The sequence below is a fragment of the Melospiza georgiana genome, chromosome 3, assembly GCF_028018845.1.
Source record: "Melospiza georgiana isolate bMelGeo1 chromosome 3, bMelGeo1.pri, whole genome shotgun sequence".
NCBI classification, from domain to species: Eukaryota; Metazoa; Chordata; class Aves; order Passeriformes; family Passerellidae; genus Melospiza; species Melospiza georgiana.
Genome location: NC_080432.1, coordinates 31,302,422 through 31,329,600, shown reverse-complemented (window position 1 = coordinate 31,329,600; position 27,179 = coordinate 31,302,422). Strand labels below are relative to the sequence as shown.

Sequence of the window (27,179 nt, the reverse complement as noted above, 5' to 3'; positions counted from 1 at the left end):
ACCCAGTCAGGCCAATGACCCCCAGGCCTGAGGGGCATCCTTTGAACTTGACCAACCACACTACGCCTTGCTGGAATCTTCAGCCTGATTGACAGGACTCACTCAGCATGGGGGCAAGGGGGAAGGGAGAGAGGTATAGCACACCTGGGGAAGTGACCTGGAAGTCCAAAATGGGACATTACAGCACACCACAACACAGCCTGTGTTGATATTGGGGGTTGAACAGGGACAGAGTAAAACGATTTCTCATCATGGCATACAGTAGCATTCAACACGAACTTTACCTTTCAGAGCTTGGGTCAATTTTGTTGGCATCAGATGCCAAACCCTTCAATTCATTGATCCTGATCTTTCCCACTCGGTTTTCTTAGCCATGTGTAACAGATATAAAGCTCCCCCTTGTCCTTCTGCTTGGGGTGGAAGCCCCTCTTATCTGCTAGCCATGGGGCAGCCAGCAGCAGGCTCTGAATATCCAGGAATGGCTCCTCCAGCCAGCTGCCATTGGGTAGGCAGGCCCGGATAAGGCCCAGCTGCTCGGCTGTGAAGGCGCGGTGGGTCCTGTAAGCAGCGCGGGCAATCAGCACCGGGTTCCTCAGGCCACTGGCAACCTCAGCCAGGCACAGCTGGACACAGCCCCCACACAGCTCCAGCAGCAAGCCCAGGCAGCGGCTCAGGGACAAGTTCTGCAGCACCTGGGGGAAACAGTAGTCCTCATCCTGGAGCTGCAGGAGGTGGCAGAAGTGGGTCCTGTTCGTCTTGCAGCACTCCTGGATGTGCTTGTCACCAGTCAGCAGGCGGATGGCAGAGTAGCAGTAGTCAATACAAAGTCCTGGTAGGCTTCTCAGCGGGGTCCGTAGGTTTTCTGCATCATAGAGATGTGCAGCATATGGAGAACAGTCCTAGCAAGTAAAGGAAACTAAAGATGTGGCTGTGGACACTCATCCAGGAGAAGCTGAGACACCTCAAGGGGAGCAAAGTGGTTAATAAAATGAAAAATTATCAATGCAGATAACATAAAGAGTCACCTATGAAGTGCAGCTGTTAAAAGTCAATCAGAACATGGCCAAAATGGACTTCAACATCAGTAGTAGTTTCCTTTATCAAAGCATAGTCAGCTGCATGTAAATCCTTCCCAATAGAAGTACAAGTGTGGAGGCTGTGGATTTTCTATTCAGTAAAGTGAGCAGTCCAAGGGGGAGGTGATCAGAGCAGGGAAACAACCTGACAGAGCTCTGGAAATATCACAAGTGACATTGAGAAGAGGGATAAGGCTCACTTTCCCACAGAAGAAAAATGAGGGAGTATCAAATAAAGGCAATAGGAGCCAGGTTAAAAAAAGCAAGTGAAACACTGCCGAAGAAGCTGTAGCTGCTAAAGATGTACATTGATTAAATATACAGGCAAAATTAATCTGATACATGCACAGTATTACTGAAGCAGACTGTAGGTGAGATTTAAAACAGATTCAAGTAAGTAAATACCATCTCGTGCAATTCCTGTAGATATCATTGACTCTACCTCTGATTGTCAGGAAAAAAACACTGCAGGCAACATTTTCATGTGTTACAGATCTAAAATTATGTTCCTTCAAATACCTTTAAGTGTTTAGCTGTGTAAAATGTAGGATAAATTCTGAAAATCAAGCACTGTGTTTGTATTTGTACCTAAATTTAAACTCAACTTGCGAACATTGTAGGCCAGAACTTCTGTAAAATGTTTCCATTAAGATCCCACCTCTATTTTAATCAGCACAAAGTTGCAGAACTTAAAGCAGAAGAGGCTACATTCTACAGAAATATTATTTTTCTGGTTTTCATGCCAGCAGCCCAAAATCAATCTATCCAGAACTTTTATTTGACAGAGATGGAAGAGGGCAATTACATGCACAGTCCGGGAATGTAACTACTATGTTAGTAACTTTTCTGCCTCATTAAACAAGTTAGCTTCTGTTATAAAAGATCAACAAAAAGACAAATTAATAAATGCGAAAGATTTTATTTTCGCAACCAAGTTACTGTCCCCAAAACCCACAGCCAAAGAGACAGCGTGGAGCCCAGGATCAGCTCTGGGTGAACCTCAATCCCACCTCTATCTCATCAGATCTCCCCCATTCACGAATGCCCTCTCCAGCAAGGCTGTTTTATACAGTTTTTTATGCCTGAGGCAGAGGTGCCCCGATTTCTTTTGTAACCCTGCATATGTATGAACGTTTCTTTCGCTGTGCAGGGCTGGACAATTGCTGTCTCCTGGATTATGGCAGGTGCTGATCATGTCAGGGGGTGTCGTGTATTCAGATGTATGTTTCTCGAGGACTTCGGGTATCTTGATCTCCATGGCCACCATGTTCTTTTATTAGTTAATGAGGCATTCTTCTCCTGCAGCCACCAGGAGTTTCATAATTCCAGTGTGGTAATCTGTCTCCAGGTTGTCCATGGTCAGAGGCTTGTTGGATGTTAAATTAATTTTACAATTTTTATTTTATACATCTTCCCCTTAAGCATGAATTACTTTACATTACATATTACAGTTCTTTAAACAGAATTTTAAAATCTGGGCAGTTATACAAGCATTGAAATTTTTTTTTTTTTTTTTTGTGTAAGTAGCAGCCATTCCAGGATATCTAATACGAAGACTACAGACCCTGATTCCAAACTTCACAAGCAAGTTGTTTTCTTTGCTCACAGCAACACCCAGGGGCTTTTGCCCAGAACAGGTCTCACTTGTAAGGAGTAAAGCCCTTGAATATTTTGGATGGTGTAGGAGGTTTCTCACTTTTCATTGCTGCCATTTGGTTACCAGAAAGCAGCACAGAACGACCTGGTTTCTGTTGCTTCCACATCACATCTGCAAGGAACTTCTCCCTCTTCCTAAATCTAAACTCTTCAGCCTTGCGAAGTCCCCCAGGCCTGTCCTTGCATTCTGACCCCAGTCCCAGCTGGCAGAACCACACCATTCCCTGTTGCAGCATGTCAGGGTGGTAGAAACACTGCAGCCTTCTTTGAAACATCTCCTTCAGAAGCCTCTCAGAGTAGGGCCACAAGAGCATCCATTTCAAGTCCATGCACACACACATGCCACAGATCGCTCAGCAGAGGAAAGACAGGAAGGATCTTTGCATGATACATTCCAGCAAGGGTTTATTGCATTCACCCCACCAAAGGGACCAGAGACAAAAGACTAAACCATGTGGTCTGCATGACTTAAGAATGGGGTCAGTGACCAGTAACCGGAGGGCACCAGGGCTGACAAAGGGCAGAGCAAAGGGCAGCAATCTGTAGGGGGAGGAGGGAAAAATAATTGGGGTGGGCAGTGTCAACTGGCCAATGGGACAGGCAATCTAGTGTAGATTGGCAGTAGTGCTGCAGAGCACCATGGGCTGAGTCACCTCTAGCAGCATAGATGGGCAAAACTCTATGATATATTCTTCCAAGGCAAGGCCCTGGGGATTACCCTGAGGGGGAGAAGCCCCTGTTTTTTCTTACTATGAAAACTTCCCCATTGGACCTCTGCAAACACTTAACTATACAGGAAAACATAAGTAAAAACAATGATTACAACCCACAAATTCCTTTAACAAATGATGAAACCCATCCTGCCAACTCCCATTGTCCAAAAAGTTCATTGGTGTAAACAGAGTTCTTCTTAACTTTTAACTGAATAAACTGATGTAAACAGAGTTCTTCTTAACTTAACTAGCTCCTTCAGCTTCTGGATGTTTGCATGGATAGATGCCGAGTATGTGAAAAATGCCAATCGTTTTTAAAATTTTAAAAGTTTAATAATAATAAAATGGTTATAAAAATAGCAATATAATTACAGTAATAATAATTTGGATAATTTGGATTAGGACAGTATGAGACAATAAAAACAAAGAGTTACGGACTTCTGGGTACCTTTTTCTGGGCAAAATAAGCCCAAAAAAGGACACCCGTTAACAGAGGATTAACCCTTAAAAACAGTAGCCTGTTGCATATTCATACACCTCATACATGATGCATAAATTCCATTCAAATACTGGATTCTGTCTGGTCCATGTCAGCTTCTTCCTCTTAATCCTAACAGCATCTTCAAGCCTCAGCGAGATGGGAAGAAGTTAGTTTCTTCTGATAAGAGAGCAATAAATTCTTTTTATCTGAAAGATTTAGGTGTCCAGTGGCTGCTATTTCCATGCAAGTCCTTTCTTTAAAAAAGTATCATTCATAGCATAGTTTCTATTTTAACATTATATTATAACCTAAAACTATATTTAACATACTACTTGGGAAAATTAATACAGCATAACTTTCTAACATAATAGATATAATACTCATTTCAATATTTGCAAAAAGCCAATCATAAAATATGCATTTTTCACAAGTATGAAGAAAGGTTAAAGCAGTACGTCTTTTCAAAGTTTTGGCAGCTATGTCCAAGGGCGAGCAGTGAAAAGTCTATGGCTGCTTGGTTTTATAATGATACATGCATGGTGTTATTAGCATTTGTTAGCAGCTTACTCAACGCTTAGGGTGTAGCATTGTTTTGCGTACTTAGCTAGCACCTTTAATTCTCTTAGCATTTATTGAGTTTTTGTAGGAGCAACCCCAGAGGCCAATAGTGAGGGTGCTATTTTCTTTTTTCTACCTCAAAAGTCAATTTCGGTTTTGCAGTCAGATTTAAACTGATGGACAAATCTTCTGTGCTTAATTTTTTGGTCACAAATTATGGTAAAGTCAGGTGCTAGCATAGCAGGCTTCCCCAAAGCCACAGGGTGCTTCGGCCATGGAACTGTTTATTTGCTGGTGGGGAGTAAGATTTCAAAGAGGCTGTATAATTTAGTAAAGACTGAGTATTTGCAAATTTCAATTTCATGGATTCGTTATGTCCAAAGTACATAGAGAGACAAAATTGTATTTAGTTACATGAGTGCTGCACATCTATTAATAAGGCTGTTAGAGGCTTCTGCATCTTTGCTTTTCAACAGCTTTAAAGACTCGTTATTCTTAAGACAAAATTACTTGGATTTTATAACTATCCTTATAAAAAGGAGTCACTATTGAGCTGTTAGAATATAACAGAATTTTGAAAACTGAAAGCATTCTTAAAATCTCACAAGAAATAGCTGTTAAAAACCTATGGCTGCTTTTTTTGCCTTTTTTAAAATTTGTGTGGTTTTGAGCAATTGGATGTTGGTATATATCCTTACATGAAATTCACACATATAGAACTATGAGTCTTATATACTTATGAAGTAGTGGAGTGCCATTTTCTTTGATGACCATTTGTGATTACAGTCTTTTTCTTTCTTTTCTTCCATGTCACATGGTTTGGGTTTTCTTGCTGTCTCGGAGGCTCAAGAGAAGGGTCTTTGGGTGCTGTATATGGCTGTTTGATGCACCTCTTGATGCTTATGCCTGTGGATATTGAAGCATACACTGTCTCCAAGGTTATTGATGGAGAGGGGTTATTGATATCTGAAATGGGTGTGTTTTGGTCAGGGTCAGTCTCACTTCCAGCATGGGAACCGGGAGTGACCAGATTGGAGAGGAGTGGGGCAGGGTGCCGGCGGGGAAAAGAGCCCAGCCTGGCAGCGGCGGCCACAGGACCCACAGCATCCGAGACGGACAGCACGGGAGCCGGGCCAGGCACAGGCAGAGCGGAGCTCGGCTCCAGAGGGACAGGAAGACCAGGTACGGGCCCAGGGCCAGAAGGACACAGAGCAAAGGCAGGCAGGGGTGGAGCGGGACAGAGAACGGGCCCTGTGCGCCCCCGAACCCTGCGGGAACGGGGTAGGCAGCAGGGTAGCTGGGCACAGCGAGGAGGAGGATGGGCACGGGGCCAGCACCTACTGCGGGGGGGCTGGTCTGAGGTAGAGGAGGGGAAGGGAGGGTCCCAGACGCTGTGTTATGTGTTGAGGCGGGAAAACTGTGCGCCACAGCATTCAAACTGGGAGATCCGGCTGTGTATCAGGTGCCATCTTGTCTAATAGGTGTGCATGGAGGTTCAGAGTAAAGGAATATAGGAAAAAGGGTTGGGTTAGAGCCCAAGCTAGTATGGCCCACTACTAGCCTGGAAAGGGCACAGGTGAGGACTGAAGGTGGCAGGAGGCAGGTAGCTCTCCCGCACCTTTTGTAGGCGGTTTCCATTTCCATACCTGTCCCAAGGGGACAGGAGCAATGAGGGAGGAATGCCAGAACTGTGGTATTAACTCACACTACACCTCTTTAGGAATATTACAGTTGTCAGAATTTCATACTCAGTTTTTAAGCTAAATTCTAGAATTAAAATTTAGAATTTAGAATTTAGAACAATTCAGCTGAAGGTCAGACTCTAAACCTCTAAGTGCTTAGAACAAGTGTAGGTAGCTAAAACAGACTAAGACCTTGCCAGATGCAGACTGAGCTCTACCAGCAGAGCCAAATTGCTTTACATGCCTCTTCTAACTGATTCGAGACTCATATCTGAATATTCGGATCTGAGTAAGCTATGATTGCTCTGAAAAGACATAATGGGAACAAGGCAGAGTAACAAAGTTCCTAAAGCCCGCCCATTAGCATGCATCTTAGCACATTGGAGAGAAATAGCAGGCAAAGGGGGCACAGAAAATAAAAAACAGCCAAAATAAATATTGCTCCCATTGGTAGCCATTATATCACCTAGAGGATGGGGCAAGGTGGGCCTCCTACAGGTACACTGGAATATAATACCCTGTTACAGCTAATGCTGTTTCTACGCAGAGAAGGGAAATGGGAGGAGGTTTCTTATTGTGATCTGTTTTTCTCCCTTTGAAAGAAACCCTGATTGGCAAAGGGACTGTGGCATCAGGGCCCCTTCTGACTCCCTTGTTCTGCCTCTTGAAAGAGAAAACAGAAGCAAAATGGGAGAAGATAAACAGTACTGCTCGGCTTGTAGCCTAAGACAGAGATGCACCAGGACAGATAAAGTTTATCATGCAGCATTAGAGAAAGAACAAGATCTAGCCAACCAATGTAGCCCTCACTTGGGAGGGCAGGGGGGAAGGGCAGGGACTTGGGAGGGGCACCAGCACCACCTCCCGCACCTATTCCTACCAGTCCTACTCCTTCTCCTCCCTTGGAGAAGACACCAGCTCCATCCCCTCCAGGCTTCCCAATAGCAACCCGAACTAGAGAACAAATACTGCAAGCCCCTTTGCGGGAGGCAGTAATACCAGGTGGAGAAAAGATATTGGTTAAGGTGCTCTTCTCCACCCTTGATTGGGAAGCATGGGAAAGGGTTGCGGGAAATTACCGGAATTACCCAGTAAACACTGCTAAACATCTATGATACATTATGAAGCAGCACAATCCAGACTGGGGTGATATTCAATTGTTATTAGATGCATTCACTGAAACAGAAAACCACCTGGTTCTAAAAACAGCAGGGGACCTGGTAGCAGACCACTTTAGACAACAACAAGCGGATCTAAAGGAACATTTTCCACTTCAGGACCCAGCCTGGAACCCGAACCAACCAGCAGAAAGACAGAGGCTAAAGAATTATCAGGATTGGATTATACTGAGAGTGGAAAGAGCAATGCCTAAAACTATAAATTGGTCAGCTTTATATGCTATTAAACAGGGACCCTCAGAATCCCCCACAGAGTTCCTAAACTGCCTGAGAAACACAATGCAACGCTATACACCACTGGACTCTGCATCTGACGTGGGGATACAACAACTAATTAATCTATTTTTGGGACAGTCCACAGGGGATATTAGGTGCAAACTCCAAAAAGTCCAAGAAGAAGATACACAGAATTTAGAAACTTTATTGGGGGAGGCTTGGAGAGTCTTTAGCAACAGAGAAGAGGGGTAAACAAGGGATGAAAAACTTAATAGCAATAGTGCAGGAGGAATGGAGAGAAAAACATGAAAGCAGGCAGGAACCACCCAAGCAAGGCCCTCCTTGATTAGGCAGAAATAAATGTGCAAACTGTAAGAAACAGGGCCACAAGGAATTGCTCTGGGGATATTAGCACAGGACCTTGGACTGTATCGGGCAGCAGTTGCTTATTTCTCTAAGCAATTGGATGCAGCAGCTAAAGGGTGGCCTGGATGCCTCAGAGCTGTTGCAGCAGTTGTACTGAATATCCAAGAGGCACATAAATTCACCCTGGGCCAGAAAATGACTGTGCTCGTGTCTCACACGGTGTCTGCAGTGCTAGAGGTGAAAGGCAGGCATTGGCATTCCCTAAGAAACAAAGATTTCTGAGATACTGAGCTGTTATGGTGGAGCAAGATGATGTGGACATAGTAGTGACTAACATTGTCAATCCAGCTTCTTTCCTCAGTGGAAACCAAGGGGAGTCAGTGGAGCATGACTGCCTGGAGACTATCGAGGCAACCTATTCCAGCCACCCTGACTACAAGGACACCCCTTTAAAGAAAGCAGAAATCTGGTTTACTGATGGAAGCAGTTACGTCATCAGTGAAAAACGACACGCCAGGTATGCAATTACTACCTGCAGAGAGGTAACAGAATCTGGACCCCTGCCAACAAACACCTCTGCACAAAAGGCCGAGATAATTGCTCTAACTTGGGCCTTGGGATTGGCAAAAGGGAAAGAAATAAATGTGTATACAGACTCAAAGTATGCATTTGGAGTAGTGCATGCTCATGGAGCCATTTGGAAAGAAAGAGGGCTGCTGAACTCTCAAGGGAAAAACATTAAACATGCATTAGAAATACTGCGACTCCTAGAAGCAGTGCAGTCACCAGAGAATGTGCTGATCATGCACATTTGAGAATGTGGTGATCATGCACATTAAGGCATATCAGAAGATAAACTCAGAATTGAAAGAAGGGAACGAGCTGGCGGATAGGGAAGCAAAAGAAGCAGCAAAAAATGAGGTAATAACTGAGGCAACCCTGATTCCAGATGTGCAAATTTCCCTTGAAAGTAAGCCAAAATACAACAAATTAGACAGAAAATTGATCTATGAGCAGAAAGGAGCCTATAACCAAGAGGGATGGGCCACCACAGAAGGAAAATTAGTTATACTCTCCTATTAATAACGTTCCCTAATAAGGGAGGAACATCAGAAAACACACTGGGAAATTGATACCCTACATAAATATCTAAATGAAAGGATCATTGCTAGAAATATACAAGCTGCTACCACCCAAGTGACTTGACAATGTGACCTTTGCCCCCAGACCAAACCCAAGAATATTCCCAAACCAAAACTTGGCCAGATTGGGAAGGGCCATGGACCTGGGCAGCAATGGCAAAACGATTTCACGGAATTGCCAAGAAAAGGGAGGTGTAAGTTTTTACTGGTGCTAACAGATACCCTTTCAGGATGGCCAGAAGCATTCTGCACCAGAACTTCTAAAACTCGGGAGGTAACTAAAGTATTGGTACAGGAAATCATACCACGCTTTGGAGGCCCGGCCACAATCTCCTCAGATAGAGGACCACATTTTATTGCAAAATTAGTGCAACAGGTTAGCCAATACTTACTTGGGCATAGACTGGGAACTTCACATCCCATATAACCCACAATCAAGTGGTCAGGTAGAGAAAATGAATCATTTGACCAAACAACAAATTATATGACTGGGACAAGAGGGTAATTTGCCACGGCCTCACTGCCTCCCATTAGGGCTGCTGTGGATTCAAACCAAACGCAGGAATAAGGAAAAACTAAGTCCCTTTTAAACACCTTATGGGAGACCATAGGGGGTGCAGAAGGGAATGTCTGCCCAGGACATATCGCTAACCTCCTATATGATCGCTCTGACCAAACAACTTTGAGCGACTGAAAAATATGTGGCTGGAACTCGGGGTACAGGGCGCAATGCACCCGTACATGACCTACAACCTGGAGACCATGTATATGTTAAGTCTCTTACAGAGAAAGCCCTGCAATCACAATGAGAGGGACTGTACCAAGTGCTCCTTATTACCTTCACTGCAATCAAGATTAAGGAACAAAGTGCTTGGATCCACCACAGCCATGTTAGGAAAGCTCCAGAAGCCCCTTTGAGCATAACACTGGGTGATGGTGAACTGAAACTGAAACTTACCTGGACAAAATGAATGCATCATGATGGGATTTTTGCGGAAGTGTTGTTTACAATCATAGTTGTATGTCCACGAATTAGAAAGTACTCCTAGCCAGAGCCATGCTGAATGACCTTGGTCCCAAGCCTTTACTCAATACACTGGATCCATGGAAAAACCTTCTGATATAAAAGGTTTAAACCTAGCAACTGTGGTCATGCACAAAACCCAAATATATAAAAGGCAGGAATGGCAGAAACAGAGGTTGTGGTCACTTCAAGGGACCATAGGGGAGGTAATTAAGATAGGGTGTCAAAGTATTAATGAGACTACCCATAGTAAAGCAGCCCAAATCAGTGTAAATAAGTGCCGGAAGATTTGCAATCGTCCAAATGAATTAGACTGTTGGTACAACTTCACATTAAGATAAAATTGTCAATGTGGTTTGCCTCTGGGCCCGCAACAGTATTGGGCTGTCTTTCAAATTTAAAATAAATTCTATAGCTAAGCCTGTTACAAGCCACCCCAGCACTCAAGCACAAACCCAAAATACACCATTTAAGCATGAACCTAGGGTTTATGAAATCGGCCCATGTGTAATAAGGAATATGGGTCAACAACAGCAACAACTGGTATTTAATCCAGAATGGTCCCTTAAACGTGTCAAACTGTCAATGCAAATTAGTATCTTGACAGTTTATCCAGCTTGTTCCCCCTTCCTAAGGTCATCCTTCAAGGGATGGACAAGATGGCTACAAAAATAAGTACACTTCAGAGACAGAATACAAAGGGATTTAACTGGTATGGTAGCGACTGTATTACAGCATCCTGAGTGGGGTCGCTGCTGGTGAGAGAGAGACGGTGAATCTTGTTTCTTGATCAGAAGGCTGGATTTATTGATATATGATATATAATACATTATGACTATGCTAAATAGAATAAAGAGAGAAGTTTGCAGAGGCTTCCTAAGCTAAGAATAGAAAGAAAGAATCCATAACAAAGTTGTGTCCAAGGACTCAGTCCCTAGCTTGCACCCGTGATTGGCCTCCAATTATAAACATGGGAACATGAGCCAATCAAGGTGCCCCTGTTGCATTCCACAGCAGCTGATAATAATTGTTTATATTCTCTTCTGAGGCCTCTGCCTTCCAGAAGACACAGAAATCTGAAAGAAAGGATTTCTGTGAAAAAATGTCTGCAACACGACTGGGTTAGGGGTTTTGAATGGGATTGACTCAGAAATATTAATGAATAAATTAGCTGTAGCAACTAGCAATCTGATATAATTAAAACAGCCTTTACTGTCATCTCTACTGGCATTGGGAAATAGTCATTGGCAAGTCTCGAGGGTGCTGCCAAAATGGAAAGTGAAGATCAAGACCATAGCTTACTAGCAGATGCATTAAAGGGGGCGCAGGATAACATATCTTTAGCCCTTAGCTGTATACAAACATAATTATGGGTACAGTCAACAGCTGCTTTAATCATAAGAGAAGGAGGTAAAGGGGTGTTTCCAACTGAAGTGCAAAAGGCTGTCTGGGACAGTGCTACAGACTTTGAGAGAGATTTCCAATCTTGGTGGACCATGGTAAATTTTACGTATCATCCCACCACTAACATAGCTCCTGCCTTTGTGCTCACTATCCGTAATGCCATAGTTCACACTATTCACCCCATTGTTGCTTTAGGTTTAAGTCACAAGGAGCCGATATTATACCCCTTGGAACATAGGGTATGGGCCTGGAAAACCCAGGGGAAATGGCAAACCATAAACTTGGAGCTTTGCATTGCTCAAGAACAACAGGGATTCATCTGTGAGAGTAGTTACATTAGTGCTCAGGACATATGCCTTGACACTGACCAAGGCATCTGCCACTTCAAGATCCACTCGGATACCAACCAATGGACTGTACTAGTGTATATAGGTAGTGGCCGTGTGTGTTTAAGGACTGTGTGTAATTTCATAGAAATTGATAAGAGCAAGGTACCCTTATCTGTTAAGAATCATTCCAATTTTGGGTTTGCAACTGTATTAAGGTTACTGGGTGTGACTTTGTATATTCAGCACCAGTCATATCCCACCAGTTAATAAAATCAAACTACACAACATAGGAGTTACCATCCACACCCATTGGAATGAATTTAACCCTAGTAAAACAAATAATGAAATATCAGGATCTAATCAAAATTGTAAAAGAGATTCAAAAGAATGGGCACAGAACTCTAGTAACTGTCCATCACGATGTAACAGAAATAAACAGAGTCCTGCAAAGATTAAAACAAGATACAAGTCATAACTGGTGGGATGCACTATTTTGATGGTCGCCAACGGCAACTGGGATCATGAATACTTTATGTCACCCCATTATACATTTATTAATTTTAGTTACTATAAGCTTAATGATGTCTATTTTAACACTCCTGTGGAATTGGAGAATGTTGAGACATGTGGCCATTTTGACTTCACTCTCTAGAACTCATGGAATCTTGCTGAAGGAGAATTGTCATGATAGCAGGTCAGAATTTAGATCAGGGCCCCTGTAGTAAAAGAGTTTACTGTACTTTAAGAAAAGAGGGGGACTGAAATGGAGATTTTGGGGGTTCACTTAAGTTAGCAATATGAATTAAGCATTTAAATTTTAGCTTGTAGAATGATGTGTTAAATTTTAACCTTTTACTTAAGAAACCTCTGCCATGATACAAAGAGCATAGGAAAATTTCTGAAGCTTCTTGTGATGAAGAACAATACTGGGAGAAGACCAAGGAATGCAAGAAACCTAGATAAAGGAGCTCCTCTGTCTCCAAGCTGTTCAAAATCAACAGACATACTCAGATAAGCACCAAGGGACCACAGTGCACGACCAAAGAAGTTCAAAAGTTCAACCGTGAGGAAGACCACGGCCTTCAGCCTCAGAAACCACTGAAAGACCCCTGTGCAACCACCACTGTGAAGAAGGGCATGGATCCAATTACCATACGAGGCAAGGACAGGCGGGGCCAGGAGGTGAATATGCATGAAAAGGTTGTGCAATGTAATGTATATGGAACACCTTTGTGAATAAAGACGTGGCCCAGATCGGAGCCCAGGGCACAAGTTTTCACAAGAGCTATCTCACTTGTGCTGGGCACTGACAATACATACCCACTTCATAACTACATCAGGTTGTGGAGCCGATTTATTCCACTTATCGCTTCATAACCTGTTTGTTTTTTAGAGAAATGTATCCGGTTTAGAGTGCTAGCAGAAAATCCATGATCCAGAACACATCCCTGAATAATCTCCTGACCATTAAGGAACACAGAGCTGCTCTGCCAGGGTAAGGTGAACTCCATGGCCTCCTTCTTGGTTTCTGCAGGGCCAGTGAACCCAGCTTCCTCTGGGTAACACTCAGCAGCCCCCTTATTACCAGCAAGATTGTCTGACTTTTGCTGGGTTTTGGCACAGAAGGAACACCTGACTGAATGAGCTGCTTTGTTACCACACATGGCTACTGCTCTGATCTCCCCAAAAAATGCTGTCTTTGCTAAATCAGAGCAGCTGCTATTCAGGTTTATTAATAAGCATCTCCACCACTTTCTTACAATTTATTTTGTTCCAAACTATGAGGATGCTGTGGAGGTGGCAGAATGGAATTCCATCCCTTCCATGTAAGTTCAGCAGCAATGGGATCCAGCAAAGTGACTTCACTGAAGCAAAACCATTTGGTAGATATTTGCTCTTTTCACTAATTCAACAGGCAAACAGTATGTGCCAGAGAACCCAATCTTATTTCTGTGGTTATTACCAACTTGACCAGGGAGAGCAACACATATCACAGTCACAACTCCTCCTCAAAGATTCAACAGCAATCTTACTTTAAAAAACAGGAAAAGAGTAATAGCTTAAGACTTTGAAAAGCTGTAAAAAAAATATGGGTGGTTTGGGAGTTTCTTTCCTACAAAATGCACTTAAAACAAATGCAAAATTACATTATACCCTGCAGAATGAGGAATCAAAGAAAGAACAGTAATTTTATAGTCTTTTTTCTACCTGAATCATGTAGAAAAAATGATTACAACATCAACACCAGTTTTTCTGTTAGAATCTATAACACATCTTTGCTGGTTTACCAGCTGTAAAATAACAGAGAACTCTGCTGCTACTTTTTTTCAGCCCCAGTGCTGAAAAGGTGTATCCTCCATCCCAAGGAGATGCCAGAATCTTGACAGTATCCAAAAAGAGTGGAAGCATTTTGGTACATAGATAACATTTTAGAGCTCAGGTAATATTGACTATAAGAGTTTTGTATGATTTTAGAAAGACTAAGTGTGTCTTTTGGCTGCTTTGTGTTTTGGCATGCACTGAGTGGAGTTTGGTGTGACTCACAGTTGCTAAAAAGGCAGGTGAGTCCTGCCCTCTGATTCCAGGGATGCAGGGAAGCTCAGGCAGAAAAGGGCCTTTAGTCTTTCCTCCCTGCACACTTTCCACAAGCCAGGTGGGCAGTGGGGAGATAGGATTGGTGAAAACACTGTTACTGCAGCAGGTGGGCAGTGGGGAGATAGGATTGGTGAAAACACTGTTACTGCAGCCTCAGGACCTTGCAGCAGCTGTGTGAAACCACTGCCTGGGAAATTTTGTGTTACTCTGACAAGCACAGCATTTGGAGCAGCCTCAGCAGGAACACAACGAAAAAACATCCTCCCTGCAGTCCAGAGATCCAAACACTTTCCCTGTAATTCCCCTATCATTTGATTCTGTAGAATTTGTAATCCAGCATGTTATGGTTTGACGTTGGTGCAATGCTAGTGCTCCTATGAAAATATAATTGTTTTAGTGGCTGCTCTGAGATGTGACTAGAAATAGAGCAAAGCAGGTTTTAGCTTAGGAATAAAGGAAAAAACTTTATTAACTTACAATATGTAAAAGGAACACACACAGAATTCAGAATGAAAACTTTTTAAAGCATTCTTTTATTTTTCTAATTTCTACACAGCACAATGAGATAAAACTTCAGATTCTCAATCTAGTTACCAATTTTCAGATAATCAACTCTCAGTTCATTATGGAGAGAGGAGTTTTTTTGTACTAAAGGTTTCTCCAGGAAACACAGCTGAAACTTCTTGTGTTTTCATGTCATACATGGCACTACTCAGAGAACATTTGCCTTTGTGATTTCTTTTTTCTATGTTTAGTGCTCTCACTACTGTGCATGGACTAGAGCTGCTTCTAGGGTTTTTCTTTTAAGGCTGTTTTGTCTAGCTGTAAAAAAGCAACAGTTTCTCACTTTTGGGACACCAGTCCCCTTCACATTTACTCCTGGGGGCTGAGGGATTTCGAGAACAGAGATCTTCTTCACTGAAGACAGAGGGCTACTACACCCTCCTCATCGGCTTCTGTTCATGCTACTCTTTCACATAACATTACTGCACTCTCTTGGCTCCAAGCCATTGCTTCCTCTTAAATGCAGTTTCTGCATTACAGGAAAAACGGTTTTGTCTATGGCTATATAAGAAAAGAGTCTAGCTAAAGGTTACTCTATTATCTCCTCCCACCTAGGATTCTTCTCAACTTCTTCTGACATCTTTCACTTGCTCAGACCTTCACCACACCATTTTTTTCTATTTTATGTCTGTCTCTCTTCTAGGAGGGTTTAATGTACTGCAAAGTTTTTATTGTCCAAGAAAAGGGTTAAAATCCTTGGCTCTGCCTACCCAGAACTCCCATAGCAGCCGGGCACCTTCTCACTGCACCCTCCCCTCCCTTTCTCTTTTTCGGCCGGCTGTGCTGCCAGCACATGGTATTGAATTTTAAGGTGGCAGGCTCTCTCTCTCTCTCTCTGAAGGGGGAGCGCTCTCTCTCTAGAGCTGCCCAGAACATCTCGGTAGTTCCCCACCCCTCTGTTCTGCAAGGGCCTTCAGTCCCCTTCTCTGTCCAAAGCTCCAACCTACTTCAACCAAAGCCACAAGGCCTCCTCTCCCCCACCCAGCCTCTGGCTGGGCAAGGCAGATCCGGCCTCTTCAACTGACCGAAGCAAAAAAACGTTCTCCTGAAAGTTCTCTGCTTTTTAACCCCCTGTGTTCTCAAAAGCATATCCATGAATTCAATAACCACACCAAGTACTAATATTCAAATTTGATCACTGATTGGTTTAGCTACAACTTCCCAAAAAACCTCACTTCCTTATCAACCCAAGACACAGCACCTTGCACCTCCAAGCAGGGGGTAAATTCTGATCTGTATTCTCCTTCATTATGGGAAAATCATCATTGTTTAGATGGATAATGAGATGATTTGCTCTCATAATTAAGAGATTAATATTGTGTGAATATTAAGAGAAGCTTTATTGATGTAGTTTAGATAACCTCTGTTCTCCCCATAGTTCCATTCTCCGCTTTCCCCCGCCTTGTAATGTTACCATCAGACAGCCTCGGTTGTCTTAGACAAGTAGAAAGAAGGCCTGTACATGTACAGTTTGGAGTGGAAAAGCTTGAGGCAGCTGGGAGTGGAAAAGTTTCTTGCAAAGGGGATGTGGCATGATAACACCTGACCCGCCAATCAAGTTACAAGAAAGCAGTCTCCACCAATAAACGGCAAAGAAGAGCTGACTGACAGACTTTGGGAGGGGCCAGGGTTGGCTGAGGCAACTGTAGTAGATAGGGTTAGGCGCTCGGAAAATCTCACGATGTCACGGAAAGCAGTAGAATTCCTCTCCCCCTAACTCCTAGTGATAAAGGCTCACCCAAAAATGCAGTCCCCCCTAACATTAGTAACTTCCTACTCCTTACTAACCAATTACAGTAAAGTAAGACCCCCTGACGTAAGGAAAAAACTTTCCCAGTATAAAACCCGACAAGGCGGGACAATAAAGGTCTTGAACCGTCCACCATACTGGTGTTTGCGTGTGTTCTTGGCCCGAGTGACCCTGGAGAGTCTGGGTCGCCGTGCCGTCTCCTCAGAACCAGGTTGCCTCGCCTTGCATCGGACGGCTACAACTGGTGCCGAAACCCGGGATCGAACCAGTGCCCGGGGAACGGGAATCCACCTGGAGAGAGGACGGCGGCTGCACAGCTGGCCTTGTGCAGCGGAGGGGATGCCCTCGAATCATGGAAGCGATCGCAAAGGTAGTCAGTGAAATGCATGCGCAATGGGGTATTGAATGTAAGCTTAAAGATATGACTCTCGCATTGCCGAGATTGATTAAGCTGGGGGCTATAGAGAACCCCGTGGATATTTTACACCCAGAGGTGTGAGATAATTGTACGAAAACCCTGGCCGAGGATACCATGTGTTCAGGCACGGGGAAAGCCCTAAAATCGTGGGGCAGAGTCATCCGGGCTCTGCAAAAAGCTCGAGAAGAGCAAGAAACCTGGAAAGCTGCCAGAAGCTGCTTAATAGCCATTCCGCAGTTGGGGGTGGGAGCTACGACACAGACCACCCTGGAAAGTGATCAGATTGCAGACAGGGATGTGCGGGGGCTAGGCGCGTCCCACCTCCCCCCGAGCCCGAGCCCAGAACCCCCGGGAGACCCCCCAACCCCCCCGCGGAGCTCGCCAGATCCCAGCCCCCCCTCGGAGCCTCTCGGCAAAACCGTGGCTCCTCTACCCATCCCCCCCCCGCCGATCGCGGACCCAGCGCAGGAGGCAGAGCAACGGGCACAGTGTTTTTGGGGGGGGCTGGCGGAGGAGGCGCGGGAAGCGGCGGGACGGTCAGAAACCACCTCGTTTGATAAAATCTCTCCGCCGCCGTATGGGCTCGAAGATGGCGGCCGGCCGCATGGTCAGGGCGGAAGAGAAGAGGGGACAAAGGGCAGAAATGGAGTCAGCCCGCTTAACATCGCATGCGCGGGAGAGCGGGGAGGGGGGGCGGTCCCCGCGGTGAGACCAATCAGAGCGCTCTATTCAAATTAAACCCATATAAGGCAAGGACCTCCCCCAGCAGGAGGCGGGGAGACCCCAGGGGGAGGGAACGGTCCACCCCCCGCAGGAGGGGGCGGGGTTGGAGCCCGAGAAAAAGGCAGAGCAGCCCGGAAGTGCTCGGCCATTCCACATCTGACTCCAACTCAGACTCGAGCCGGGATGAGTCCGAGAGGGAGTTGTGGAGTTCCGATTCCGATACTAGCCTTAACAGAGGGAGAGCAGCAGCATATAAGGTCTCCAGTCACAGTGCTCCCGCATGGGTGAAGGGGTCATCAGAGAAAGACCGGACCCTGCTTACAGACTGGCAAAAAATAAAGATAGCCTGCGCCGAGTACACCCCCTCAACCAAGCTAGTGTTCCCTGTCCGTGTGGGGGGGGCAGGCGAAAACCAAAGAAGGACCTATTCTCCAGTGAATCCAAAAGAGGTACAGGCAATTATTAAAGCAATTGCAGACAAGGGAATTAATTCTGCCATGGTTACCACACTTATTGACGGAGTTTTTGGGGGGGATGACATGCTCCCCTTTGACATCAAACAGACGTGCAAAATGATTTTTGATGGGGCAGGAATGATTGTTTTTAAACAAGAGTGGGAGGATCAATGCGCAAAGGAGCTAGCCCAGATAACAGGACCTGACCATCCACTGCACAGCTCCAGTATACAGAGATTGATGGGTAGAGACCCCACTATGATCACCCCCCAGGCCCAGGCTGAGGGATTAAGGGCCCATGAAGTTATGACAACCACCCGGGCTGCCCGAGAGGCCATTTGTTCTGCTTCCAAAGTAGTGGCTAACCCTGCCCCATGGTCCACCATAAGACAGAGTGAAAGTGAGAGCTTCACTCAGTTTGTGGACAGGCTTCAGGCAGCGTTAGATTCCTCCTCATTACCCTCAGAGGCTAAGGGTCCCGTGCTGGCAGACTGCCTACGCCAGCAATGCAACTCAGCCACCAAGGACATCTTAAGATCACTGCCACCTGGGGCTAACATAGCCGACATGATCAGACACATGGCAAAGGAGGAACACCTAGCTCCCATCCAAGCAGCAGTCCACACTGCAATAACCAGTGTGATGGCATGCCTTAAGTGTGGCCAGGCAGGCCACTTGGCAGTAAACTGCCCACAACCAAGGCGCCAATCAGCAGCTGCTCCACCACGCCAAGGAGAACTTAAGGGACCATGCTGGGCATGTGGGAAGAAGGGGCATTTAGCTAAGGAATGCAGATCCAAGCTTCAGGGAAACGGCAGAGGGAGGGGGTGGCCGGGCTGCGTTCAGCCCCCTCCCACCTGGAATGTGCAGCGGCCCAGCTACAGCAACCCCCAGTGGGGCAGGGGACCCCCATGCCCTCACAGGGAGCAGTCAATTTTACATCCCCACCTACAACACAATGCCAGAACTGCACACCACCCCAGTAGTAATGCTTTCACACCCCCCACCGCCACAAGCTGCGCCGGTGCCACAGGACCAGCAGGGGGCGCCCCAGAGCGGGATCCCTGGGTGGCCCTGGCCATGAGACTAGGGAAGGAGCCCCTGATGGTGTGGGGGACATGCCGCCTCTATGGCGGTCAGGATCCCCACATCATAGGGTTTCAGTTCTGGGCGGACACGGGATCAGACTGCACGATTATTCCCCAAGCACATTGGCCCGGACATTGGCAATTCAAAGAAGTCCCTCCAGTGAATGGAGTGGGAGGGCAGTCCCGGGCATGGAAAAGCACCCAGCTGGTGGCTATAACACTTCACACGAAAGAGGGACCAGAACAGACAGTAGCAATCTATCCCTACATTTTGCAAAATTCTCCACCCCTGTTGGGAAGGGATGTTCTTTCCCTGCTAGGATTCCAGATCACAAATTTATCCCGAGGGCCACTGCAGTGCACCCCCCGCTGCCAATCAAATTAACTTGGAAATCACCAGACCCCGTATGGGTCGAGCAGTGGCCCCTGACAGAGCCTCGAATGGCAGCATTGCTGGAACTGGTCAACCGCGAACTGCAAAAAGGTCACATAGAACCCTCCGTCAGCCTGTGGAACACCCCTGTATTTGTGATCCCCAAAAGGTCTGGAGAAGACTATCGCCTCATCCACGACCTGAGAGAAGTGAACAAGACGATCCGATCCATGGGTCCAGTCCAGACACTGCTTCCCGCGAACTCAGCCATCCCCGAAGGGCAGCCGTGCGCAGTGCTGGACATCAAGGACTGTGTCTTTTCAATACCCCTGCACCCTGAGGACAGAGAATGATTTGCCTTTTCCGTGGCGTTTCGAAACGGCGAGCGGCCCAACCCCCACTTCCAATGGAGGGTACTTCCACAAGGTCTTGTTGACAGCCCTGTCATATGCCAAATCACCGTGGACAAAGCACTGATGCCGGTCCGACACTCCTATCCCGATGCAACCATCATTCAATACATGGACGACATCTTAGTCGCCGCACCATCAGCAAGCCAAGTGGATCACCTGGTGTCCACAATCATGGAAACCCTTCAGGCCAACGGCTTCGAGATCGCGAGCGCAAAGATCAAGAGAGGACCCTGCGTGACCTTCCTGGGAGTGGGGATCACAAGCTCCTACGTGACACCCCCCAAGGCGAAGGTCTGTCGAGACATTGAAATACTCCACGACGTGCAACGCCTGGTGGGATCGCTGCAGTGGCTTCGCAACATCATCCTAGTTCCCCCCGAGGTCATGGACCCTCTATATGACCTCTTGAAAGGAAAGAACCCCTGGGATCCCAAGAAGCGGACACCGCAGGCAGTGAGCTCCCTCGACTTCATCAAAAGCCAGATGGCCGCCGGCACACTTGCCAGGTGGAACCCAGCCATGCCGCTGGACCTATACATCCACTTTACACCGAAGGGGGGAGTGGGAGCACTGGCCCAAGGACCTTCTGATAAGGCCCGACCCATTCAATGGGTGGTGCTCGGAAGACCTGCTCGTGCGTTTTCCCCGGGAATCGAATGCATTGCTAACCTCATCATGAAGGGCAGGAAACTCACCTTGAGACACCTGGGAACAGAGCTGACAAGCATCCACCTTCCTTTCTGCAAGCAACCGACCTCGAAGTCAGCCACAATATCGGAGTACCTAGCCCTTGCTCTCACCGGCTTCGGAGGAGAAATCTCCTACTCCTCCAAGCCACCCTGGACGAAGCTGCTGACCGTAGTCAACATGGACACGCCACCAAAGGTCATGGGTCGACCGCAGCCAGGACCAACGGTCTTCACAGACGCTTCCTCCACGACTTCAACCGCAGCAGCAGTGTGGCAGGCAGGAGAGCAATGGCACTGCGTCAAAGCGTGTGATCCCACACTGTCAGTGCAACAGCTGGAGGCAGCAGCAGTCATCTTGGCATGCGGACTCTTCCAAGAAGAACACCTCATTGTAACAGACTCTATATTCGTGGCAAGGCTCTGCCTAGCCATGGCAGGACCAGGAGTGTCAACATCTGCAGCAGCCCTAATGCTGGAAGAAGCACTCTCCTCGTGACAGGGCACCGTGTCAGTCATTCACATCAACAGGCACGACCCAATCAAAGGTTACTTCCAAATCGGCAACGACAAAGCAGATGCCGCAGCAAAAGGCGTATGGACGTTGCAGGAAGCCCGTCAACTGCACGAGTCACTCCACATCGGAGCCAAAGCACTGGCGAAGAGATGTGAAATCTCGACAGCGGACACGAAACATGTGGTGGCCACCTGCCCTTACTGCCAGAAGTCGCCCCTATGGACCTACAGGGTCAACCCGAGAGGTCTCAAACCTTCAGAGATCTGGCAGTCGGACTTCACTTGGTGTGAACTGCTGAAGCCTCGACCATGGCTTGCAGTAACAGTAGACACTTATAGCGGAACGACCATGGCCACACAGCACCCCAAAACTAACTCCAAGGCCACAATTCAGCACTGGCTGACAGCCATGGCCTGGCTTGGTATCCCCAAACAGATCAAAACAGACAATGGTTCCAGTTTCATTTCTAAACCAGTACAAGAGTTCGCTTCAAAACGGGGCATCACATTAGTGCGAGGTATCCTGTATAACAGTACCGGGCAGGCCATAGTCGAGAGAGCAAATCAGACCCTGAAAACCAAGATAGAAGTGTTGGTGAAAGCAGAGGGCTTTGCCAATGCCATTCCCCCAGGAAACCAGGCACGTATACTGGCAACCGCTCTGCTGGCATTGAATCAATTCCCTAGGGGAGATAAAACAAACAGTCCCATTCAAAAACACTGGGCCACTCGAACGCTAGAAGAGGGCCCGCAGGTTGTGATTAGAAACGAGCTAGGCGAATGGGAACGGGGCTGGAGGTTGATGCTCACGGGGCGAGGGTACGCAGCTGTCAAAAAGGATGGCAAAATCAGGTGGTGTCCACTTAAGTCAATTAAGCCGGACCTCCACAGCGAGCAGAATGAGACTGATGAGAGTTGTGAGTTTCTGTTTACAGGACATGCTCGTGGGGCGTCCTCATGATGCGTACATCCCCCTTCCAGAGATAGACAACAGACCACCAAGCCGTCAGGCAGCGCCCGAGAGACCCGCACGGGTGGAACCCAAGCGTCAACGGTGTTTCTGTGTGATTTTGCTGTTGGGGCTTGTTGCCAGAGGGCAAGCCAACCCAGACCACTACCCCCATCGGCCATTCAGGTGGGTCATGCAACACCTTAGTAGTGACAAGGTGCTCAGAGAAATCACCACACCGAACGCCCCATCCTTCGTGCTCCGCATCACCGACCTGTTTCCAGGACGACCAAAGGTAGACCCCCATTCCCCACACGCCACACACATGTACCTATCCTACTGGTGCCCAGCTTCAAACCCTGGGAAAAGCTACTGCAATCACCCAGGGTGGGGACATTGTGGACACTGGGGCTGCGAAACCATTGTCACAGATGCCAGACCGTCGGGGCCTGGGTAGGATCCACAAGAGCCCGACAAATTCCTACAGTTCACCTGGGCACCCACCGGTTGCAAAACACCCCTCTTCCTCCACGGAAATTTTTATCGAAACCGCCATAAAATCCCCGAATTTCGGAAATGCACAGACTACAACATGACAGTTTTGCAGCCACATCACCCTAGCTGGGCAACAGGCAGAACGTGGACAGCAGTCCTTCAAGGGTCAAAAGAAAAGGTGAACATGCGAATTATTAGGCTCCAACCGTCGGCACCCCGAGCGGTCGGACCCAACAAAGTGATTAAAAGCGTGCCGAAAGGGAGAAACACGACCCGCCCCAAAGCCTTGCCCATGAGGGTCACTGATATCCCAACCGGCCATGTAGAAGCCTTTCAGATAGACCGTTTAGCCAGGTCGGATTTAGATCCGATCCTTTGTATGTTAGAAGCTACCTTCCTATCCCTGAACAAAACTAACCCTAACCTAACTGAATCCTGCTGGCTCTGTTACGATGTCGAACCTCCCTTTTACGAAGGAGTCGCTCTAAACACTCCCTTCAGTTACTCCACAGCAGATGCACCCAACCAATGTAGATGGGACACCCCTCGCAAAGGAATCACCCTGAGTCAAGTCACAGGCCAGGGCAGATGCTTTGGCAATGCAACCCTAGCTAGGCGGAGAGGCAACGTCTGCACCGATGTTGTCAAACCCGACGGGAAAAACAATAAGTGGGTAGTCCCATCCGCGTCTGGGATGTGGGTTTGGGATCTGGAGTGAGTCCCTGTGTGTTCCTTGCCAAATTCGATGACTCTAACGACTTTTGTGTCCAAGTTCTGATTGTTCCTAGGGTCCTATATCACGCAGATGAAGAAGTGTATCACCTTTTTGAAGAACCCAACCAGCTCCACAAAAGAGAAATAGTAACAGGTATAACTATCGCAATGCTGCTGGGCCTAGGAGCAGCCGGGACGGCCACAGGAGTCTCAGCCTTGGCGACCCAGCACCAAGGACTGTCACAGCTGCAGGCAACGATTGACGAGGACCTGCAGAGGATCGAGAAATCCATCTCCTTTCTAGAGAAGTCAGTCTCCTCACTCTCAGAAGTGGTCTTGCAGAACAGGCGAGGTCTAGACCTCCTGTTCATGCAGCAAGGAGGCCTGTGTGCCGCCTTAAAAGAGGAGTGTTGTTTCTATGCAGACCACATGGGAGTCGTTAGAGACTCCATGGCAGAGCTCCGAAACAGACTGGCTCAGAGACAGAAAGACAGGGAAGCCCAACAGGGTTGGTTCGAGTCCTGGTTCAATCGATCACCATGGCTGACCACCCTAATTTCTACCCGAATTGGTCCATTGGCAATGCTACTTTTAGCTGTCACCTTCGGACCATGCCTGCTGAACAAGCTAGTCTCATTCATTCAGACCCGCCTAGAATGGGCCAACATCCTGTTCATAGGCCGGCAGCAAATGCTGTGAATTCGACCAGGGACAACCTCATGCCTCATCTCAGTACCTATGTATATGACTACCTCGTTCATATGTGAAAAAGAGGGGGGAGATGTAGTAGATAGGGTTAGGCGCTCGGAAAATCTCGCGATGTCACGGAAAGCAGTAGAATTCCTCTCCCCCTAACTCCTAGTGATAAAGGATCACCCAAGAATGTAATCCTCCCTAACATTAGTAACTTCCTACTCCTTACTAACCAATTACAGTAAAGTAAGACCCCCTGACGTAGGGAAAAAACTTTCCCAGTATAAAACCCGACGAGACGGGACAATAAAGGTCTTGAACCGTCCACCATACTGGTGTTTGCGTGTGTTCTTGGCCCGAGTGACCCTGGAGAGTTTGGGTCGCCGTGCCGTCTCCTCAGAACCAGGTTGCCTCACCTTGCATCTGAAGGCTACAGGCAACCCCCAGGATGAGCATCCATCTTGAAGACGAACCAGCCACGTGGTAGGCAGCCGCAAAGGCAGTTCCCAGCGCTGAAAATTTTTCTTTATTTAGTCCTTTTGTTGTATTTTTGTTAAGGTTTATTATACCTTTTAAAATTTTTAAAGTGAGCAGTTGTTTCGCACAATCATCCCCACTGGGCAATGTTTCCATAAACCCTTATTGCTAGCAAATGTCACTGTATATTCCCAGATTACAGTGATGGACCTTACACAAAGCACTTTGCAAAATGCCTGCTGAGGATTAAGTGCCATTCCCCTGCCAGCCCACCCTTCCCCTGCTCCCACACCTCCCTTCACAGTAGCACAGCTGTCAGAACCAAAACTGACCTCCAAACCAGCTCAAAGTGTAGGATACAAATATTTTTCATCCTTACCTGACACAGGATATCTTTGATGTATGTTCCACACAGTTTATGCCCCTGGGGATCCATGTAATCTATGATGTCCCAGTATTTTGCTGCAATGCTGTTGTCTCTCTCCTGGTCACAGAAGCCAAAGTTTTCATAGATAGAGCAGAACTCCAAGGGCAAAGGGGGCTGGAAAGGCGGCCCATAATACAGACACTGAGGATGTCCCAGCAGAGTGCCCATCAGGCAAAACAAGAGGCAAACACACACATGTGGGCAAGGAAAAGAAACGCCAGAGCTGATGCTTCACTTTCCAGCCCATGGCCAAGCATTCACTTCCTTCAGCAAAGGTTTCTTGAGGTCAGATGTATAAAAATCCTGGACTTCTTCATAGCATGGTTCATTCATCTTCTCTGTTTTACTAATTACCAGCCCCAGGGCTCAGCATTCCCTGAGGTTGGCTTACATTCCCTCTTGCTTTGTCTCTGAAGTGTACTACTCAGCAGCAGAGACACCCTCCAGGCTGCCTTTTACGTGTCACACCTCACAGGGCTTAACCCTCCCCTCTGGACATTTCTCCTGCCCCTAGAAGCACTCACAAATCAAATCCCTACATTTCAGGTTAAGTTGGCTGAGAAATCCTTCACTGAGAAATATGAATAATAAAAACACGAGATGTGATACCTATGCACAGAACTTGATAATCTTTACAAAACACAAGTGAACAATTTTCAGTTCCTAACTACCATTTTTCTCAGCTTTTGCAATGCATCAAACTGAGACCTGGTTTCATAAAGACTGAACAGGGATCATAAAATACAATTAAGTTAAGACAGCAATTAACCATAGGAACAAGTGACTTCAAAGATATTGCTGTTACCCTCAAATCCAGGTATACATTCAGGGTTAAAATGGGAAGAAATTCAGGAGTGAAGGAGGAAAAATTCATTTAAGGCACCAGCACAACCTCAAGTTGGCTGTGATATTCTGTGGTAATCCTCTACTTCAGCAAATTAATTTTTGTGGGTTTGATCCCACTTCACATTAAACTGATATAAAATGCACAGAACCTTTGCACACGTTCCCCTCCGGTGAATAGTGCTTGAGCAAGCCCTTCCCATCATCTAGGGACGCAGGTGTTTGTACACATTGTACTTAGTCTGTGCAGGAGGATGACACTTCCCTAGATTTGCTCTTCCATAAGCAGGACAAGATAATTTTGATCACAGCCACGTGGAAAGGGAGTTACTTCTTTCATGCATGATAAGAAAAAAATCCTCTCAGAAGCTCTGCCCACAGGAAGGGGAGGAAAATTGATAGGAAAACCAAATCTAGAGCACAGAATTCAAAGCCAAAGACAACCATTCCAATCCACTAAGAGTTATCACATTCCAAGTACAACACACAGGCTTGAAAACACAGTACACACAGAGATTTCTCTCTGGATTTGTGATCTGCTGGTTTGTCTCAGGTCCAAGTGCTGTGGTGTCAGGAAACAGCAAGTTTCTTGCAGGACATGGAAGAGCAATGCTGGGCACAGTTATACAAAAGCTGTGACCCAGCTCTTGCACTTGCTGACTGCAGCATTATAGCTCTAGCACCTGGAGATGACATTATCCCCCAGAGCAATCCTGCTTCCAGAGGTCACAGGAGAAAGCTGGGAGCACCAAAATGGATTAGCAGATTTTTCAGACATCAAGCTCCTCTTTGTCCTCCCAGTCTCCTTATCCCCACCCCAATCTCTGATGCTTTGTTTCACATTTCTTCTTCAGTAGAGTCTCAGCTGCTGCAAGACACACACATCTTTCACAGGAAGCTGAGGGAACAAAAGGAAATTACATGGGAGCTCTCACCAAGTACCAGGACTTCCAGCATTCAGCTTTTATACTTGGGTTAATGCTAAAATCTCCTGTACATACTCACAAAGGAACACAGGCAGATAATGGAAGGGGGAAGCCCAAGTAACACCCTGCTGGGATGCTCTCAGTGGCATCACAGGAGAGTCATCAACCCATCAAAGTCCATCTGTGCAAGTTCAGGGGAGCAGAGGGGCACAATAGCAGGCAAGAAGCCAAATTAAAGACTTCAGTGAA

General features: G+C 46.6%; 1 protein-coding gene across 1 annotated transcript in view; it reads right to left on the bottom strand.

Annotated features, from left to right (window-relative positions):
- HHIPL2 (HHIP like 2) overlaps positions 1–25,494 on the bottom strand; it is a 61,987-nt gene extending 36,493 nt beyond the window's left edge. Inside the window, 3 exon segments of the mRNA XM_058019906.1 lie at positions 285–368; positions 370–899; positions 25,114–25,494. Of these exon segments, the coding sequence (XP_057875889.1) occupies positions 285–368; positions 370–899; positions 25,114–25,494 (995 nt within the window).
- Between the last annotated feature and the right edge of the window lie 1,685 nt (positions 25,495–27,179).